The 20,848-nt window shown below is 50.4% G+C and overlaps 1 protein-coding gene across 1 annotated transcript in view; it reads right to left on the bottom strand.

Annotated features, from left to right (window-relative positions):
* The window catches only part of COG2 (component of oligomeric golgi complex 2), a 28,097-nt gene extending 7,924 nt beyond the window's left edge, over positions 1-20,173 (bottom strand). Inside the window, exons 1-11 of the mRNA XM_080936587.1 lie at positions 20,045-20,173; positions 15,672-15,833; positions 14,399-14,464; positions 12,481-12,561; positions 11,579-11,682; positions 9,553-9,661; positions 8,787-8,966; positions 6,424-6,548; positions 5,006-5,132; positions 1,810-1,949; positions 169-230 (exon numbers count right to left, since the gene is read on the bottom strand). Coding sequence (XP_080792713.1) covers positions 169-230; positions 1,810-1,949; positions 5,006-5,132; positions 6,424-6,548; positions 8,787-8,966; positions 9,553-9,661; positions 11,579-11,682; positions 12,481-12,561; positions 14,399-14,464; positions 15,672-15,833; positions 20,045-20,116 — 1,228 coding nt within the window. The 5' untranslated portion in view covers positions 20,117-20,173. The remainder of the gene's footprint in view (positions 1-168; positions 231-1,809; positions 1,950-5,005; positions 5,133-6,423; positions 6,549-8,786; positions 8,967-9,552; positions 9,662-11,578; positions 11,683-12,480; positions 12,562-14,398; positions 14,465-15,671; positions 15,834-20,044) is intronic.
* Positions 20,174-20,848: the final 675 nt, after the last annotated feature.

Here is a 20,848-nt window from a genome sequence, read left to right as displayed (position 1 = left end):
GGAGCGCTCGCTCGGCGTGTTACAGGGGCCTGTTTTGTTTTGTTTTTTAAAGATGTTAAGCAGTGTCCTTACAGCACAAATCCCTGTGTGAACATGCTCAGGACCAGGGCTGAACTGGCTGGTGAGCTCAGCCCTGTAGGGATGCCTGCTGTTTCCTGCTGAGCTTACCTGGGGCATCTTCTAGCCCGTCTGTGAGGGATGCTTCTAAGGATCCTGCCACTTCTCTGAACCTGAGGAAGAAGGGCATGGGTCAGTGCTGGTGTCAGGTCGGGTCCGTAAGATGCTTTTCCCTCAAACACCGGGTAATCTTGGGATGTCCAGATGCCCTTATCCCTTTTACTGTCTAAGAAATAAACTCGCAGATGAAGCCACTGTTCTACAGGGTTCTCTGCTATCTCACGCCACCATGCCTTACTGAGAGGACCCCTTAGTTCCACTCCGTGTGACAGCTCAAGGCCGCAGTGTTACCTCCAAACCCTATGTCCGCAATACCACAGTGAAGAAATGGCCCAAACTAAGACACAGAAAGCTGGCATGGCACCTGCCTTTGTCATTTGAGGAAGACCCCAACACTGAGTCAACCCTGGGCTCACTGCACATGCCGTTCCTGCTGCAGCCTACATTCCTGATGGCATCACCCATCAGACCCGAGCTTCACTAACAGAGACAATGTGTTTGACAAATGCTGCTTCCGTGGGCACCGTTTCTAAGCTGCCCACTTGCTCACTCTCTCAGTAATGGAGAACCTGACTAACATTCAAGATGAGTTCATCTCAGTGACACCTGAGAGTCGTCTGTGGAAATGACCTGAGCAGGTGCCCGGGAAGCCACGGAAGGAGCATGAAGCAGAGGGAGGTGGAGAGTCTGAGGGAGCAGCATCCAAGGGCAGGACTAGGAAACGGGCTGTGGGTGGGGGAGGTGACCTCTGCCTCAGCCCCACAGCATCTTCCCAAATCTACGCAAGACACAGGAAAGCAGATGGACGCAGAGGCCGAGGGCCTGCTTCTACTGTGCACAATGGGAGGGGGAACCTCGAAAAAGCCAAAGTGAGGATGTGTCATTGCTACGGTTGTCAGTGGACTAGAACACAGCACCATCAGAGAGCATGAAGCTGGAAAGGAATCAGGCTTTGTTAGCAAACTAGGTAAAGGCATGAGGCCCCAAGTTATGAGAACGCCTATGACAGTTCCTGGAAACAATGGGAACGGAGCCCTGACAGCTAGCACTCCACACAGCAGTGAGACATCTGCTGCTGAATCAAGGAACACAACTCATAAAGAAAGGTCCAAGCCAGCAGGCATAACTGCCTTACGGAGGCCAGCATCTTGCAAAGCTGCTACCATCATGGTGAGCCCTGAGCAGCCTTCCTATAGTCTCCAGATGCACTAGGGTGTCACCGTGGGCGCTCGGGAGAGGACCCATCCAACCTTGGACATCTGGGTTTGGGGAAAGACTCTACTCACATCTTTCCCTAAGCATCATGGTCTATAGGGAAGTAAAAGCACTCTTACAAAATGGCCCCTGTGACAGCCCAATGCAGAGGGCACCTCTTTCCCCTGCTTTAAACAAACAGCATGAAGCTGTGGACACGCAGCTCTAAGGAGAGACAGTAAACCACAGAGTCCACATCGTAGAAGGAACTGCAAACTGTACACTGACACGAATGCTCTAGCAACACACTCCAGAAACGTCAGTTCCTCTGTACAGTCTGAAGCTGTGTGGGTCACGTGGGCATTTACTTTCCCTACCTGAGACCGCACACCTGTTCTCTACCATCTGTGGAAAGGCAGCATGGGATGAGTGACTGACCTTATCTGAAAGTAAACAGGCAGGTTCCATTTATTGCTGAAGCTGTGGTAGGCAGGGTGTGCGCGCAGCCGCTTCACACTGGCCTGGGATCCACACTGCCGCTCAAACCTCTGCACAAACTCCATGCTCACAGTGTATTTCTAGAAAAGAACACACAGTGGGATTGTCTCGTCAGCCAGAGTCAGGAGCGCATGCTCGGAACTGCCGCCAAGACTGCAAAGGTGAACACAGAATCAGGCGGGGGCGACTGTCCTCAGGGCAGCCTCCTAACAACTCCAACCTCCCCCTCCTTAGAGCTTCAGCCCTGACCAGAGACTGTGCTATCACCCGGGTGTGAGGGAAAGGCCCCTCTGAGCCGGGTGTTCCACTCCAAGTCTAGGGTTTGCCACTGCTCCCAGGGAGACACTGTATGATTTCTGTGGTGAAAGACGACAGGACAGATGGACACACTAAACATGTGTACCATCACCATGACAACCCCCCAAGATACAGCTAGGAAACACAGCAAGCTGCACTTGCCTCTGAGGGGGTCTCCATCCTCTAAGTCCCAGGCTCCCTGCAAACCTTGCTGGACTTTCTCAGTTAGAAAGGACCCGTCCCATGTCACCAAATCCCTGAACTTAGTTCCTGTCACACAGACAGGAACTTCATCAGAGACTATAGTTCAGGCACCTCTTAATTCTCTGAGGGTAGTCTAGGTGTAAGGAGCCGAAAGGCACCTGACTGTCTCTGGAACCGCAGGGCTGAGGAGTACAGAGAACCACTCTTTCAGAAGAACCATGGCACGGGCTTCAAGCCGGAGGCATCCGCTTCTTCAAAGAAGTGGTAGAGACCCATAGAAAATGCAGCCACTAACCCTGGGCCAGGAGGCCTGCTCAGCCTAGTCTAGAATTTGGAGTTCAAGTTCTCTCAGAAAGGCTCCCTTCTGAGCCCAAACCTCTGCCAAGCCGCCATGGTCCATACGAGTCTCTGAAGAACACAGTGAAATAGAAAGACCCCTGATCGGCTCACATACACACTGCTCCTTCACCCCACGTACGGTATACACTCTAAATACACCATTCCTAAAATCACGAAACCTGCTTACATAGCTTAAGGAAAACACACATCACCATATCATTACACATTCTACACGCAGGACAAACAGCACAGCAGACAAACGTGTTTCTCTGGCACAAGCTCCACACTTATCTGAGCCGCTCCAGAGAGTGGGAAGTGCTAGCATTCGACAGATTAGGAAACCAACAGTGAGCACTCAACACTCAGGAGAGGCCGTCCCCGCCCAGGAGGAAGGCCCTGAGCACCGTGTGGACTGCAGCAACAGCGAAGGGGCTGAGGAGGAGCAAGAGCCCGGGGAGCCACAGTAGCAGCTGGGAGATAACACACGTGGACACTCCAGAATGGATGAAAACACTCGTCGACCTCTCGGCAAACTACCTTCCCAAAGGAAAAGCAAGTCATCATGTGCAGACAGACATGACATGTGCTCTCAGTAAGCCTTACTAGGAAGCAGTGGATCTCAGCTTTCCTAAGGCTGTGACCCTTTAATGGGGTTCCCCATCTGGTGACCCCCAACTATAAAATTATTTCGTTGCTACGTCGTAAGTGTAGTTTTGCTGCTGTTATGAATCACAGTGTAAATGTACTACGCAGGATATCTGACCTGTGACCTCTGTGAAAGGGTCGCCTGAGCCCACAAACAGGTTGAGCCCCCCAGACTGAGAGCTGCTGCTATAGCCTTCCGAGGATGTGCTGACATCCCCAGGGGCCAACAGCAGAGTGGTGACTGCAAACACCAGGAAATGCCCAGTTTTAAACATAGCACGCGGCACGCGGCAGGGAGCGAGCAGCCCTGGGGGCTCACGCCCTGCTGAGGAAGATGGCACAGAACGTAATTTTCCCCGATGCATTTGTTGAGTAAAGAGGGAGGACACACCTGCCTCTGTAGAAGGAAGAAAATCGGTATACAGGAGAAAATCCTCCAAAGCCTAAATTACTAAAGGGCAGGAAAAGGAGAGAAAAGGGGGGGGGGTAAACACAGAAGGACACTGAGCAGAGAGGAGCAGAGTGTACCCCACTAACCCTCTAAATCCACATAACTAAAATAAACACTGCTTACGCGGAAAGAGCCCACCAATCGGGCTCCACTGCCGCGCTCAGACACCTGTGGTGCAGCGGCGTCAACGGTGGGCAGCGAGCACACGTGTGCTCCTGCTGTCTTCACCACGGCACACGGCACACATGTACTCCTGCCGTCTTCACCGTGGCACACGTGTGCTCCTCGGTCTTCACTGCGGCACACGCCACACGTGTGGGAGGTGCTGGGGTCAGAACTCAGGGTCTCATGCTTTCCCACACCAGGCACACAGCTGCATTTTCATGAAATACTGGTTTTGTGAAGTCTTAAGACTTTTTAAAGAAATGTAGGAAGTGTTGTGTGTATAATGCACAATGGCCTGGAGATGGAGTTATGACCACAATCTAAGATGCGAATGTGGACCGGAAAGACATCAGCAGTCAGCTGTGCAGACTGTGCATGCTGCTCTCTTCTTTCTCCTTTAGTGGGTGTGGGTGTTCTGCCTGTGTGTACGTCTGTGTCGCTTGCATGTCTGGTGCCTGAGAAAGTCAGAAGAGACCTCAGATCCCCTGGAACTGGAGCTATAAGCAGTTTTAAGCCACTAAGTGGCTGCTGGGAACCTAATCCTTGCAGCCAGTGTTCTTAACCACTGAGCCATCTCTCCAGTCCCCTGCAGATGGTTCTTATAAAGGGCCTGAGTTTGGTTCCCAGCACACACATTGTGAAGCTGACAATCTCCTGTTAGTAACTCCAGCTCTGGGAACCTAACACCTTCTTCTGTCTACTGCACTCAAGTGCACAGACCCATCTACTCACACACACACACACACACACACACACACACCTACACACACACATATACACACACACACACATCTACACACACACATCTACACACACATACATCTACTCACTCACACACATCTACTCACACACAGAGAGAAATACAATCCTAAGATAAGACGAGAGCATTCTCATACCCACACTGGAGAGAAGCAATGTGTTCAATAAAAACACTCCGTCAACATTCACAGTCTTGCTTTTCCGTAGCCTGGACTATGTCAATGATGCTGTGACTTTCCTGAGGTACAGAGTAGTCTCCAAGTTGCAAGCCATTACCTGGTGAAAGGCGTCAGGGTCCCCAGGGTTGAAGAGCGAGGGCAGCTTTTCCTCTAGTCCTCGAACTATTTCTGGCCACACAGAATTGACCAAGAAATCGTAGCCAGGAACGACAGAGCCTTTCTCACTGTGGGACGAGGAGACAGGGTGGTCAGCTCACCCGCCCCCACTCCTGCACTGTTCACTAAAGGAGCCTCCGCCTCACCTACCGTAACTGCTCTGAAGACCATACTTCCTGCCTACATTATTTCCATTTTACTTTTGGGTCTCAGCGTTACACTGACCCTGACACCTTCCCCCTCCCCCACACTTCCCCTACCCTGTCAGGATACAACTCTCCCACTCACAGGCCACCGCCTAGGACTCTTAGCTCAGGAAACAACAGCCGTAAGCCAACAGTGGCACAGGTCAGCTTTCTCAGACCTCAGGAGGCTGAGGTAGAAGAGTTAGGAACTCAAGGCCAGCCTGGGCCACAGAATAAGAATCAAAGCCAGCAGTCCTTATACCGCAGGGAAGTAACCCTTTCATTCAAGAAGCTTATGGTACAGCACTGAGGTTCACTGACTTATCTGTGTTTCTCACGTTTATGTGGGTTCAGCTCTAAAATCCTATTACATTTCATGTACAGTCTCCGTCACAGATCCGACATGAGCAGACACTGAGTTAGTGTGTGGTTAGTGTGCGTGCTCTGTTCTGTAGTGCCCTACCCTAGCTGGTGGATTTCCAATTTGAAAACAGCACTGAGTTAAGAGCACACACTCAAGCTCACTAAGAGGGTTCTGTATGACGGAGGTCAGGCGGCAGTGTGGGACCAGACAGCTGAGGCCTCCTCTACTGTGCCCAGGAGGCTGCGCCGTCCCCAGGAGCACCGTGAAGTCCCAAGAAACAGGAGAAGGCTCGATATGCTGGCCTGAGAAAGTCTACGGCTGGAACCAAGAGGCCTGGAGCCTGGAGCCTGCTTGGGTCCTCTTGAGTCAGACCATTGGGCGGTCAGATGGCAATGGATAAAGCAAACCAGTATTTACTGAAGGACCTGAACTGACCAGAGGGAGGAGAACTCGGGACAGCCTGAGGTGAGCTGTGGACACTGGGGATGGCGGGATGGGAGGTGAGCCTGGCATGTTCATGTCCTGAGTTTGAAGCTCAGCGCCACAAACCCAGCAAACAACTGCTCTGTACGCAGAATGGGATGTGGGCCATGAAAAGAACAAATTTTCAGTCTAAACCGGACCTGGGAGGAAGGCAGCTGAAAAAAGGAACATGGAGGAGTGCAGAGGGCTCTAGGCAGAGACGCAGCCTGGGCCTGGGCCTCCTCCTGCCCCTGAACTCACACTGCTTTCCAGCCAGCAGGGGAGGGGCAGGAACACTGGGTCTGCCCACTGAGCCATCCTGCGGTGCAGCTGGAGGCCTGAACTTACCTGGACACAGCTCCTCCTGTGACTTCCCGGAGAAGGCGGCAGTGATGAGGGACAAATTCCAGAAGCCTGTTGTACATGAGCTGAAGACCACTGGGATGAGACTCAACAAACTGTTCGACAATCACCTAAGGACAAGGACGGTGTTTAGAAGGAAACCACGAGGCAGCTTTAGTGAGGCTGCAGCGGCCCACGCCACTCTCTGAGCTTTGCCCGCCATGCCGCCCAAAGACAACAAGAAGGAAGATGCTGGAAAGTCAGCCAACAAACACAAAGTCCCAGTAAACAAGTCCGGTGGCAAGGCCAGAAAGAGGAAGTGGTCCAAAGGCAAAGTGCTGGACAAGCCGAACAGTCTCGCCCTGTATAACAAAGCTACATACGACAGACTCTGTAAGGAAGTCCCAACTCTAAGGTTATTGCTCCAGCCGTGGTCAGAGAGACTGAGGATTCCAGATTCCTTGGCCAGGGCAGCCCTTCAGGGGCTGCTTCGTAAAGGACTTAGCAAGCTGGCTTCAAAGCACAGAGCCCAGGTCACTTACACCAGAAACACAAACGGTGGAGAAGCACGGACAGGTTTAATCAGTGCATTTGGGAAAATAAAACTTTATTGCATATACCCTTCCCCAAAGGAAACCATAACGTAGATACTACAAGGTGGGAGGGGCACTGTTCAACTGTTTTTGTTTTTTATCTCTTTATTTATTTAATGTATGTGGGTACACTGTTACTTTCTTCAGACACACCAGAAGAGGGCGCCAGATTCCATTACAGATGGCTGTGAGCCACCATGTGGTTGGTTGCTGGGAATTGAACTCAGGACCTCTGGAAGAGCAGTCAATGCTCTTAACCACTGAGCCATCTCTCCAGCCCTTGTTTTTATTTAAGTCTCTCACTGTGGAATCAGACTGGAACTCACTAAGGAAATCAGGCTGGCCTCACAGTCACAGAGATCTGCCTGCCCCTGCCTCCCCAGTGCTGGTAGATTAGAGCTGTGGATCCTCACATGTGGGTTGGCTGTATATTTTCTGAACAGCAACACTGCACTGGTCACCTTCAGAACCAGTTGCTATGTTTACCCATAGCTCTGACTTGGAGTAGGGAAGGAGGAGGCTAGGTGGCTGAGACTAGCCTGAGGCTGAATGAAGAACTTGCTTTCCCAGAACAGGCCTAGGTCAGAGCAAGGGTCCATTTCAGTTCCTCGCAGCCGGACCCTGGACTCTCCTATCACTACCAGGCTTAAGACAGGGTCTGAGGCAGACAAATAAAAATATATTTCATATATGTATTTTATTTTTAGTTATAAAATTGAAACTCAAATTATTACAAAAATCTATTGCGTTTTAAAAGACTGGAGGCTACAAGTTACTCAGTGGTGTCCGTGAATGAGAAACGTTGCCCAGAAATGGTGTCTGAGTGCTTGGCTCTCAGAGCAGAGCCTTGTGGAGAAGCCCTTCACTATGGGCGTCCTCTGAGGGCTGCAGCCTCACCCTACCCCGGTCCTGCTCACTGCCTCCTGCCCTGGATAGAAATGTGAGCAGCCATCTTGCTGCTCTTGCCCGCACGCACTGCCCTCTCTGCCGTTACCAACTCCGCCCCTCTGGAGCTGTACGTTAAGATCGTTCTCTTCCTTAAGTTGATTTTGATCATGGTGTTTCGCCATAGCAACAAAAAGCAAACGAGTGTACTCAGTGTGCCACAAACGCCAAGTGTTTCTTTACTTCAACACTTTGGACTCAGTTGAGTGACACTCAGGCTTGTGTCTGTAGCTGAGATGTCTCACTTACGGACACCACTGCCAGCAATACCTTCTCTTCTGTCCGCAGACAGCTGGAGTGTAAAAGGTAAGAACGTGGGAAACTGAAAACCTGCTTTAATTAAGGTTAATCTCTGTGCTAATAACAACTGTGTTCAGTGGCCAGCCCTCTGCCATCACACACGGTGACAGTTCTCAGCGGAACACACAATCCCCTGACAGCTGATCCAACAGGTGAAGGACATTATCTCTGAACATCCCCACCTTCTCAGCCCCACAATTCCTACCCGTTTCTCAAGCCTTGACCAATGTCTTCAGTTTCCTGAAGAGCTGTGGGCAATTACCCTACCCATCCTTCCACATGCCCCACTTCTCTGGACTCTGGGTATAGCTCAGCGTGTTAACAGAGCTAAGATGTTTTGACCCGTGCCTTCTTTTTGGGTGGAATTCACAGCAGAGCTGAAGACATTCCAAGCTGCATCATAAACACCTATCAGAATGCACTCAGCTCCAGTTGCCAACTGTGCAGCAGGACTCTCCCCTACAGCTAGCACGCAGAAACGAGCTCCTTGCACCCCTGGTGTACTGAGCTCTGGTGCAGTGCAGTACCAACCTCATTGACATATGGCTTCACCAGGACTTGGCCAACCAGAGCTTCTGCATCCCGAGTCTTGTCGATGGTGGCATAGGTTCGCAGGCAGTGCCGGATGATGTCCACATTTGAGGTCTGCAAGCCTTCCAGCAGGAGGCCTTCCAGAGACTGCTGCAACATGGCTGTGATCCCAGCTATGCGCTGTGGGCAGACACCAGAAAAGCTCAGTCAACCATTCCCAAACTTCAAAGGGCCATAGGCACATTTAAGAGGACATTTAATGTGGACACTTAAGAGGGGAACCCCACCTGGGGTAACAGCCATCTCCTCCCATGACCTGTTCTCCAAGTAGATCACTGGCTGGAAAAGTTTATGGAGACTGTCAGAACGAGAAGTTAGTTCTGACAGACATTTAGGGAGCTTGCCTTCCAGCACCCTGTGAACCACACCTGCCTCGAACCCCAGTTCCGGACTCAGAACCTTCTGACTCTATGGACATCTGCCATGCAAGCACACCCACGCCCACACTAAGTGGTTAAAAAAAAGCTCAGTCTAGGGCTTTGGGAAAATTCAATGTTATCTGTGCCACATGGCGTCAGATTTAGGGTGCTGCCCCTACAACTTGGAGCATGTGACTCAGTCTTCACAAAATCTGTAGGAGTTCCAAAGTCAAAACCCAAGCCTGGGGTCAACATCCTGTAACTCAGAATCAGTGCCAGGCATGCTGCTAGATAAAATCACTGACTGAGATTTTCTGCACCACAGCCCAGCCCCAGCCCACACTTACGGGTCTCACTTTGTCCAAAAGGGGCATACCCTTGCTTTGCACAGCGTGAAACTGAAGCTGGTTAAATTCTGTGGCAATCCTCTCCAAAACCTGTCCAGTCAAGAGTGGGCTGGGAGAGACAAGCAGAGAACACAGCTGCAAAGGCAGTGACTTCCCAGAGAACATGGCAGCTGTCTGGACATATGAGTTCAAACCAGTGTTCAGCTCTCAGACAGTGGTGCTCAGCTGTGAGACAGTGGCCACCTTGTCACAAGGTCAAAATCAATCTTTGTGCACGCACAGAGCATCCAGCCACAGTGGGCCAGTGCTTAGGTGAGTGTGACTGGTGCTGCTAGGCTTTGTGCCTCAGGGTGCCATGTCCCACCGCCTCTCTCCAAGGCCTGCTCCCAACTGCCCTCACTGTCCCTGTGTCTCTCTGCTTCTGTGACCCCTCAACCTTCTCTTCTTGTTACCCACATAACTCCCTGCTTCTACATTACCTGCCATTTTAGTAAAGCTGGCCTTCTAGTAGCAATAAATAGAACCCCTGAAATACTTTTCAGTGTACACAATAGCTCAAAGTCATGTGACCAACTGCTAGAGCACTCTCTGTGCGCTGCAGGTCCCAGAGAGACGACATTCAGCAAGTGTCGGGCACAGTGTGAGCACCAGTCCCCTAACACATGCTACAAGCACCAATGTCATCTGAGGAGAAGGAGAGCAGCAAGGGACAAGAAAGGCTGCCAGAAGATGCTTCTGTCTTTAGTGTCTGCAGTTCTTCCCCTGGAGCCTGGATTGCTCCTGTCTAGTTTCTAAATACCTTCCAGCTTAACTGTTCACTAATACACCTTTGCCTTCCCTCTGTGACAATGACAAGTGCTGATCTGAGATAAACAAACTTCCCAGAGGTGGCACAGAGCAAGGCAAGCACAATGTCACAAGTGAAGTTACCAGGAAACCTACTCTTCGCTAAGGGGCACTGCCTGGCCCCTTATTTGGGAACCTGCCAGTAACTGACACTGGTAGTGAGGGTGGGACCCTGATGCCAGGGACCCAACAATTTGACAGGAAAGGGCTCAAGTCTTGTCTGTACATTCTAATTCAGAGCTGCATGAAACTTCCCAGAGCAGGAGAGATCAACAGTCTCCAAGACAACAGAAGGAATACCACCACCAAGCTCCCCAGTTTAACGTTCCCTTCCCCTTCAAAGCATCACACCAACTTGGCGTGCCTCATGCATTTCCAATGAACTGGGCTGTCAAGGGGTGGCTAGAATGGAAGACAGACCCTGAGGAAGGACGGGGTCTGGACACTGAGCTCAAGTCCCAGACCTGCTGCTGCCACAGAGACACAGTAGGCTCCAGTAATTCTGGAGAATTTTGTAATAAAGGGAGGCCTGGGGGTTTGAATTCACAGACTGACAGGGTAGAAGGCCAGGCCTAGATCTGGCATGGAGGAGAAAGTGAGAGGAGGCAGGGGCAGCCATGACGCAGCATCACCTGCAGAGCGGGCCTTGTGCACAGAGGGAGACTGCTCCTCCAGACTCCAGGCTGGCAGAGTGAAGGAGGCAGTTCTAGAGAAGAGACAGAAGGAAGGGGACGGGCGGCTTCACCCTGGAGAGCACTGGTGGGTCACACCGGTCCGATCTGAGACTGGAAAGCTCATGTGCAGCAGACAGTTTACTGTCCTGTAGCGTCACAGAGGCCTCCTAGGGTGAGTGCTAAGGGCAGAGTTCTGAGACTGGATCCTGGACAAGCAGGAAGGGCAGTAGGACAGCTGTCCAGGAAAGGAGCTGGGGACGGTGTCAGGTGCCGAATGCGGACAGGACGAGGACAGGCTGGGCAGGACTGTCCCACTTTGGTTGCAGAGCAGGCAAAGTCAGCACCATTGGTCCCTCAGCGTGATGTGTGACATCCAGCTCCCAAATGCTGGCGTCACAGGCATGTGCCACCACACCTAAAACACTAGACTAGACTCAGACTATCTCTCTGTTTTCCAGAAACGAGCCCCACTCCAAAGAGTTTTAGTTTTCAGCAAAAACACTTACCTGCTTGCTTCTTGTGAAGACACATCTTTAGAACTTTGGGAGTTTAAGATCTTTTCAATTTTCTCAACTGATCGAATAACTTGTATAAGTCTCAACACACTCATCTATAATAGGATGTCAAGCAGAAACCAAACCAAAATGAAACACTTATCAGGTTGCTGAATCTTAATTAGCTTATTTCCCCATCTTAATAAAGGAGAGGCAAAGGTCAGCATTGTACACTTTAAATAGTCTTACATAATCCTCAATTCCCAAGGATGTAAATTCAATTCTGGCTTTCGTAAATTTCAAAATTCTATCATAGTTAAACGACACAAAATAAGATGGTAAGCTATCTTGTCAGTCCTTATATTTAGTATCTTAAAATGCATTTTTAGGTTTTAGTTTCCAATATACTTGTCTTCTTTAACTACATAACACGGTAACCTACATTCTCAAGTGTCAGGTCAATGAACACACTTATTACTGACAAAAACACCCGTAGCGGGACATAGGGGACACAGGGTTCAATGAGGTGATGCCCAGAAAGAAGAGCTGCTGGCAGACACTGAGGTCCCATCTCTCAAAGTGCACAAGAACATCCTCTGTGCTGGGGACAAATGGCACACTGAGCTAAGCTTCACTTTTACTAATTTACTTAAGCTCCTGACCACTCAGGCACGTCGGTAAGTCCTGACTGATGGCCATGAGCAGCCGGCAGAGGTGTTTGCGGCACGTAACGTACTGCCTTAAAACCAACACTGCCCCTCTCCTTAGTGGGCCAGCGATGAGAAGATGCGTCTGACGAGCAAGGACACCATCACTCTGCTCAGCAGAGCACCCAGGGGGAGGGGACCACGGGCCCCACAGCAGTGACAAGACACTAGACTGAACCAAGGTTTAGGGCAGACGCCATAGCGTACCTTCTTCTTCCTAATGTCCTCTTGCTTAGACATCCGCTCATCTACTGCCAGGATCCCTTCACTGACAGATGACCTAAGACTCTTGAAAACAGTAACAAAAATATTTTGCAAAAATTAAATGTAACATTATAAAACTGACACATTCAATTCTATTTCATAAGACTTAGTATACCCAGGCCAACATCCAGACATCAGCAGAGTTACAAAGCACGAGACGGAATGAAGCCCTGCAAGGAACCTAGGGTATGGAGGCTCAGATACACAAAGCCAAGGTCATGGCAGACTAACTGACAAAGAGGTACCATACAAGAGATACCACAGTCCACTGCAGCAGAGGAAGGACAATCAAAGCCTGTGTTCAGGGGCACCTGGGATGTAAAGAGGGTGCAATATGGGGGAGACCTTGCAGATCTGCAAACAAGCACAGGGGGTGATCCTTAGAAGACCAGAGATAATGAGGACAGCCCCACTCCGGTGGGAGGGGCACATCCTGCCATTTGCAGGTTTCCCTTTGAGAGAAATTAGGGGGCAGGGGGCAGGTGTTAGCTTCTTCAGACTAGAATCCACTCAGCAATATGGGGAAAGCATGGTCAGAATGGGGAAGCTAAGGCTCAGAGCAGGAGGCCAGAAGAACAGAGAACCAGCATACCCGGCTACTGAGTGAGGCCAACTAGGAGATAAGTCATGAATGACGGTGATGGAAACTAGGGGAAGTGGGGAAATAACCAACATTCTATAGAAAAGTAAATTCATCATTCACTAAAAGTTACAAAAATAGTGCAATGCTGGCTACTAACAAGCCAAACTATAATCCCCCATCTCAGGATCTCAAGGGCTAGCCTCAGGGTTGAGGATCAAAACCAGCAGAGTCTGACTGATGTGTCTAGAATGTGGTGGCAAGGCAGACAATGGGACAGAGGGAAGGCTGAGGGAAGGGAGAGCAGAACAAGCTGGCATGAGAGATGGCCGCTGGCAGAGTCCACGGAAAGCTGAGAGATGGGGCTGCGGGAGCTCCAGGCGGAATCTCAGGGATGTGGAACCCAACAGTGGACCACAGAATCTCTCGCTTTCATTCTGGAGAGAGTGACTCAGAAGAGCTTCAGAAGAACTAAGCAGTACCTCGCTGCCAGAGCACCTCATGAGCTAAAGCCAAGCTCAGGTGGCACTGCAGGCCTCCTTCCTGGTCTCCCCCTCTTGAGGACGCCTGACATGGACGCTATTTCCCCAACGATGCATGCACATGTCACATGTTCAGACATGGTCTAAGGCTTTTCACAATCAAGGTGACACACACAGGTCACCTTGGGACAGAATACCAAGCATGTGAAGAAAATCCCACAGTACCAAAGGGCCTGGCAGTCAGGGGACCTGAGACTGTGGGATGAATCAGCAGACAAAGGACAAAGTGACACCAGCTTCCCTGGTAGCATTTACCCAGAAGTCTACCCCCCGGTGGCTTTCTTGTGCCCCACAGTACATCAGAGAAACATTTAAATTCTTGTGTGTAGGGTATTATGTTAAATTGGTGTCTTTCTTCAGTCGCTTGGGGTTTAAAGAGCTTTGTGAGCTAGGACCCTAACCACACACTATCACCTGGGAAAACACTTATAGAATAACAAATACTTAGGATACAAGCCAGCCCCAGCCCAGGGGCTGGTCACTAACAGGAGGAGTCTTCAGCCGACCCTCCTCAGGCCATGTTAAAGCCACGCATTTGACGACTCTGCCCTCGTACCAGCCCTGCTGCAGATGGTAATATCACATGCTGCAACAGAGGATCATTTATCTGCAATGTTTCAGATAAAAACTAAAACTACTGACCACTTAAACCATCAGACAGACTAGAATCTTGCACTCCTAAGCAGACAGGAACATCGTGCCTTATAATAGACCCCTTAGTAACAGTCGGGGAACTTACCAGAACCTCTTCTCGTAATTGTCCCAAAGGCACAGAAAGTTGGTTGAGGGCTCTGTCCATGCCAACCTAGAGGCAAAATCATGGCAGCTCAAAGTCATCAGTCCTAGTCCAGTGACGATCTAAGCGTCCAGGGCCACAGTTGGCAGGGCACGGCTACCCGTGAAGACTGAGAACAGGAAGTCACACACAAGCCTCCTTGTATACAAGTTGTCTTTGGAAGACTGGGGGGTTTTGTGAAGTTTGGGAGAGCTGAGGACAGGTGCCCAGCGCTAATGGCCACCATGGCAAGCGCGGCAACTGTTATCTGAACATGATGGTTTTCAACTGTGCCAGAGTCTAATAAAGAGCATCTCACTTAAATCCGATAACTCTTGGGGAAAATCCAAATCATACACAGGGAAATGATCTTTGAGTTTCTAAGTCTAAGTCACCTTAATAACTGCAGTACATCCACAAAGCAGACACGGTTCATTCATTTTCATGTTTCTTAAGATTCTCAGAGGTTGTGCTTTCTTTATTTCTTAGGACAAACACTTAAAAAAACCTCTCTGAGAGAATGAAAACCAAGTGTTCCTACGCTGCTCTGACCAGTCGCAGGTCACCCCTCCCCATTCATAAACGCCAGCCTCCTGCAGATCAGATTTCTGCTGGCATGTGCATGTGTGTTGTGCCAGTGAGGGGACTCTCCCCAAGAGCGGCTGTCCTGTGCTCTGGCACAACACCCTAACCAATGGAAAACCCTGTAAACCTGTCAGCACCCAACAAAGGCGCCCCTTGCTGCCCCTCCCTTTACTGTACTCACAGCTAACACTGTGCATGGTAATGTACATCTATAATGTCTATAGCACTCCAGAGACAGGCAAGAGGCAGCTTTGTGCAAGTTTGTGACCAGCCTAGGCTACATGGTGACTTCCAAGACAGCAGGACAACAGATTAAGACCCTGTTTCAAAAGTCAGGTCTGGCCGCACACACCTTTTATTCCAGTACTTGGGAGATAGAGGCAGGTGGATCTGAGTTTCAGGCCAACAAGGTGTGTACACCAGGCAAGGCTATAGATTCTGCCTCAACAATAGCAACCACAGAAGCCCATCTCAGGAAAGCCAAAAATACAAAGAGAACCATAAATCCACAGGGTTTTATGTGACCACTGGCACCACTGAGTGCTTGGACCCGAAACTGCACGGTTTCGAAAGTGCAGCTCTTTGAAGAACCAGCCCACAGGAAAGCCGACCCACGTGCTGCGTCACTGGCAGGGAAATGGAGGATGCTCACCAGGTTGGTTGAAAGATTGACGAAGTCAGCATAGTCCTTGTTGATGAGCTCCACCATGGCTGTTTTCAGCAGCTTGTAATACAGCTCCAGGTCACCCCTCAGCTCCTCCAGCTGCACCCGCCTCCTGCAGTCAGACACGAAATGGTCCACATCGAAGTCCTCCTGGAAGGAGCAGGAAAGCCAAGCTAATGACACATGAAGACGGGAGTAAAGGGACAGTCAACTACTCACGGGGCCTGTCACTCATGCAGGTGCCCACAGGGCCAAGGACGGCCTCCCTGTGACCTCGTTCTACAGGCAACTCACATTTCTAACTGGACACAATTCAGTGAAGGCTCTTCTGAAAACAGAAGCAGCTTTCATCCCGTAACTTTCAAAGTACTGAATATTCGGTGTAAACATTTCAAGCCAATGGACTATGAGAACCAGTCAAGGAAGAAAAGAGAAAATGAAACTGTGTGCTTTACAAGACATGCGCTGGTCTATTTCCCACCACTCCACACGCTTCACACCCTCCTTTTATGCACATGCACATCACGCTTCTCCCAGAGAACAACACACCTTCAGCGTATTTTCTAACACTGGAGTGCGTACTCAAGTGTCCACAGCATGGGCGTCCATGGAACAGGCAAGGAGCCCACACTTCCCACTGCGGTCTCTTGGGTCACCCAGGGTCTTGGCTCCTCCTGCCAGTGTCAGGAGCTGGGAGGCTGATGCACCTACAGCATGCGTCTATTTCACCTGTGACTGAGCCTCTGACTAGTGGACCTGCTCCATCTCTAAGAGTCAAGTGTGGCAGTTCCCAAACGTGTTCAGGCCCCAGAACACATTGTTATGACTGCACAAATCCATTAACAGTGTCTAAACCAGGAGTCTGACTGAAAAGAGGTGATCGTTTTCATGAGAAGCAAGCAATGCTCTGGGAGGACTGGAAACAGGCAATTTGCTAAGACCAGTTTTATTGATGCAAACCCAGCAGGACAGGGGTGGGAAAGTCACAGATCTAGAAGACTCTGCTGCAGAACCTTCCCAAATGTCCTTGGGTTCTCCTGCCACTCAGAGAAACAAATTGAGCACAGAAGAGACACAGCAAAATGGAGACAGCAGGGTGACTTCCGCGTCATGGAGTCATTGGACACCCATATATCTTAAACTCAAACACTGAGGTCTGCACACACTACTTCAGATACCAGCTAACACTTCAGACAGCCAACCAAATACCCACCACGATCATCTAGACAAATAGACTTCCTCCAAACCAAAGCCTCGCAGCCACCTACAGAAAAGCCATCTGCTTCTCCTTCTGTAACCATAGCCAGATGCTTCGGGGGAACACAGCCCACAACCCCAGCCGACAGGATACGACCTCGGACAAGACGTCTGGCAAGTGCGCCAAGGGTTGCTTGTTGTCATAGCAGAGCTACTTGGTATAGAATCAAAGCTATCCTAAGCAGCCTGGCTCGAGCCTTGTCCTTAGCCAAAAGGCTAAAAATCAGTAGCAAGTTAGTTTACTAAGGCAGCAGGATCTAGAGTTCAAGGCCAGCTTGGGTTAGACAGCAAATTACTGTTTACAAAGGAAAAGAAGAGAATAAAGGAAAAGAGCTTCCGGTCTGTTCAGTTAAGCAAAAGGTGACCGAGCCAGAGCTGTGGGGATGAAGGAGCAAGCACAACCTGCTGTGATTTTACCAGGGAAGACACGGCAGTTGATCCTGTCAGCTTGACAGGATGAGAATCACGGAGGAGACAAACCTCGGGCCATCTCCGTGAGGGGGTTTCTAGAGTGTGAGTCAGCATTAGCACCCATCACTTTCTGCTCCTTAGCTGCAGGTGCAGAGTGACCAACTAGCGTCCTTAAGCTCCGCCCCCCTTCCTTTCTGCCATGATGGTCTGGCTGTAACCCCTCAAACTGTGAGCTGCAACAAACCCTTCTATGAGTTTCTCTGTGTTGGGTATTTGGCCCTAGGACTGAGAACACAACGCAGAGAGACAGCAATAACAACTCTCCAGCCAGAAACTGTGAGTGACAGAGACTAGCATGTAGAGAAGGGAGGAGAAGACTAGAACCGGGCAAGGCGGAAAGCCAGCGGGAAGGCAGACAGAGGCCAGAGTGGGACTGTGTGCTGTGGAAAGAGAGGAAGAAGGGACAATCAAGTCTGTGAATGTAGAGGCGTGGAGTCTCAGGGCAGCTGACAATACAGGAGCAGGTCAGACCACAGACGTAGGACTGATGATGTCATCAGCAAGGTGATGGTGTCACGTGCTGACACAGATGGGAAGAATGTGATGCCAGCAGGCACAGGCACACGGTCTGACCTCTGTCAGCAACACTGCCTTCTATGACCAATACCTTCTCTCCTACTACACTGCCAGACAGCAGTCTCCTTTACCGGCTTCTTCTAACACAGCACCGGAATCCTGTAAGCTCACTCAAAGGTGACCTCGGCTTCGTGATGAACGCTGGGTGGAACACAAATCTCTCGTATGACACTTGGGGCACACGGCAGTTCCCACCCCACCCACCTATATTTTCAGTCTGGGTCCTGACATCGCTCCACACTCCTACCACCAAGCAGTTTCTGAACCCGCATATGCTTCCTCGAGCTCAACAGCCAAGCCACACCTTTCTGCCCTTTCTCATCATATTGGCAAAATAACACATTTCTAATCCAATGACTTCAATCCATGTGGCCTCAACTCTCCTAATGTGTATTTGATATCCTAACCTGGCAAACAAAAACAAACCAACCTATACTAGTGAAAAATGTTGAATAAAATACAAATGTATATATACAATGTGGATAACAGGGACTCTTCCTGCCCTTTCTGTCACCAAACTAACTCATAAAAAGCAAGCTAAATATCGAAGGACCTATCTTCCGGCTCCACCTAGAAAAACCAACATTACACACAATGGCTGTTCTATGCCGTTTCCTCTACAGTCAAACTGGTCTCATCAAACAGAACCTCAAACTGTGTGGCACGCTCAGAGAGCTGACTGCATGAAAGAGCAAGGGGCAGCCCGGGCCATTCCAGTTCACTGATGTCTCACTAACTACTCACATTCCGTGCTATCTACTCTCAGACACAGGCATCAAAGCAGGGAGTGTGAGGAAGTCACAGGCAATGCCCAACACCAGGCAATGGTGCGGGGGAGCTGCTGGCACTAGGTCTGCAGGAGGCCTGAGTTAACAGTGAACAGTTTAGTTTTCTCACCTAAAGGCAAAGCAGGCCACACATGATCCTTGGGCAAGAATTCTTCCTCCAGACTGCCGTCCCTGTCAAGTACCTTCGGCTCTTTTTACCCTCTTTCCAAGGTATCTATAAATCACTGGATGGAATAGGGGCTTTCCGAATCATTCTTTCAAGCATCCCATTTGAACTCATTTATTGGGGCTGGTGATGGCTCAGCCTTACGACTCTAATAGAGGACCAGGGTTTGGTTCCCAGCCCCCACATGGCAGCTCCCAAGCACCTGCAATTCCAGTTCTAGGGAACCTGGCAGTTTTCTAGCCTCTGAGGGGTTCTGCATGCACTCTGCACATAAACTCAGGAAGGCAAACACACGTACACATAAGCATGCTTCATACATGGCTCTAGAAAGGCCTCTCATACATGAAAATATATGTGAGCACATTAAATAAGACACATATAAAACCAAACACCAAAACCCCGGTGCTTTGGTCATGTAACCTAAATACAAATACCAAAACAGAGATGGGCCAGTTAAGTCAGAAAGAAAAATTACCATGTGAAAGTGGAGCAGGGTTTGTACATGCAAACACACAATACACACACACACACACACACACACACTATCCTGTAAGACATAGATTCATTTCCTTAATATTTTATGTGCCAAAAAGACAGAATGTCTAACTTCCTAGCCTTGGAACCAGCTTTGAAATGGTCCCTCAAACTGCAACTGTTAAATGACACAAACTTTTGGCTCACATTTGACATCTCAGCCGTGGGAGGCTTGAGACAGGAGGATCGAGACCTACCAGGGGCTACAACTCAAAACCCTCCCCGTCTCAAGAAACTGGGTGTAGCATGTTTGGGGTGGTTTAAAGTGACAACAGCGGAGAGGTTCAACTAACAGGCTAAGCTCCTTCAGTTCCGGCTCACAGCCTGCGCCGTTCGGAGGCTGTGCCTGCTTGGTGAAATGCTATCAGCGAAGTGTTTTGGGTTTGGATTTGTAAGCAGAGCTGCTGCTGGGCTGCAGGGTGGCGAGGCTGTCAGGCCCCCACTCCTTAATGTCAGAGCGTTTTCAGACTAGACACCCCTTTCACCTTCCATCCCGAGTCCCTGACAGCCGCCCGAGCCTCCGGGAACCGAAGGGCCAACTCGGCGGCGGATCAGCCGGGTGCCCTCACCTTCATGAACTCGTCCTTATCGAAGCACAGCGTGTCCGGCCCGGTGGGCAGGTTCATCCTGCGTTTCTCCATCACGCCGGCCGCCGCCCCTAAGCGCCAAGACCGCAGGGGACGCGGCAGCTCAGCCCCCCCCCCCCCCACCGTCCCAGCTCCACTTCCGCTCCCGTCGGTATGGCGGCGAGCGGCAGCCAATACACGAGCGTCACCGGCGGCTGCGCACTGTGGGCGGTAAGAGCGGCGGCTCTCGGGCCGGACGATCGCTACCCCGCGCTGCTGCCTCCGGTAGTCGAGCGTGGTTACTGCAGCCTCAAGCGTGCACCAAGGCAGCTGGCACGGGAGAAACGTCAAGAACCAGGACAGCCTTGTTCTTTTTTCCCGGGGAAAGTCCCAGAGCGGCCGCCTCCGAGGTCAGGGGAAGGTGATCCCTCTGCATTTCAGTTTAGCCCAGACAGGAAACCAGCCCTCTATCTGAATGTTGGGGTAAAATTCAGAGACCCTATCTCCTGAGCCTGTGCTGGATGAGCAGGCCTTCTTAGACTAACAAGTGCCTAAAGAGGATGTGTGTGGAATACACGAAGTGGACTGCAGCCTGTGTCCCTAACATGTTGGTTTGTGTGCAGCAAAGAAATCCTTGTTTTCTTGTCAATATTTTATTCTTATTGCCAACTCTGTCGCCCTCACAAGTCTAGGCAATGTGAATTCCCCAAGCATTGATCACACTCTAGTAACCCCAGCCTGTCTCCAGGTCCTTTTTACCTAGGGCACCACCAATTGGTGTGTCATTGGAAGATATTGTTAGAACAC

Source organism: Micromys minutus (genome assembly GCF_963924665.1).
Source record: "Micromys minutus genome assembly, chromosome: 24".
NCBI classification, from domain to species: Eukaryota; Metazoa; Chordata; class Mammalia; order Rodentia; family Muridae; genus Micromys; species Micromys minutus.
The sequence above is the reverse complement of the archived record's forward strand: the minus strand, read 5'-3'. Positions and strand labels throughout refer to the sequence as shown.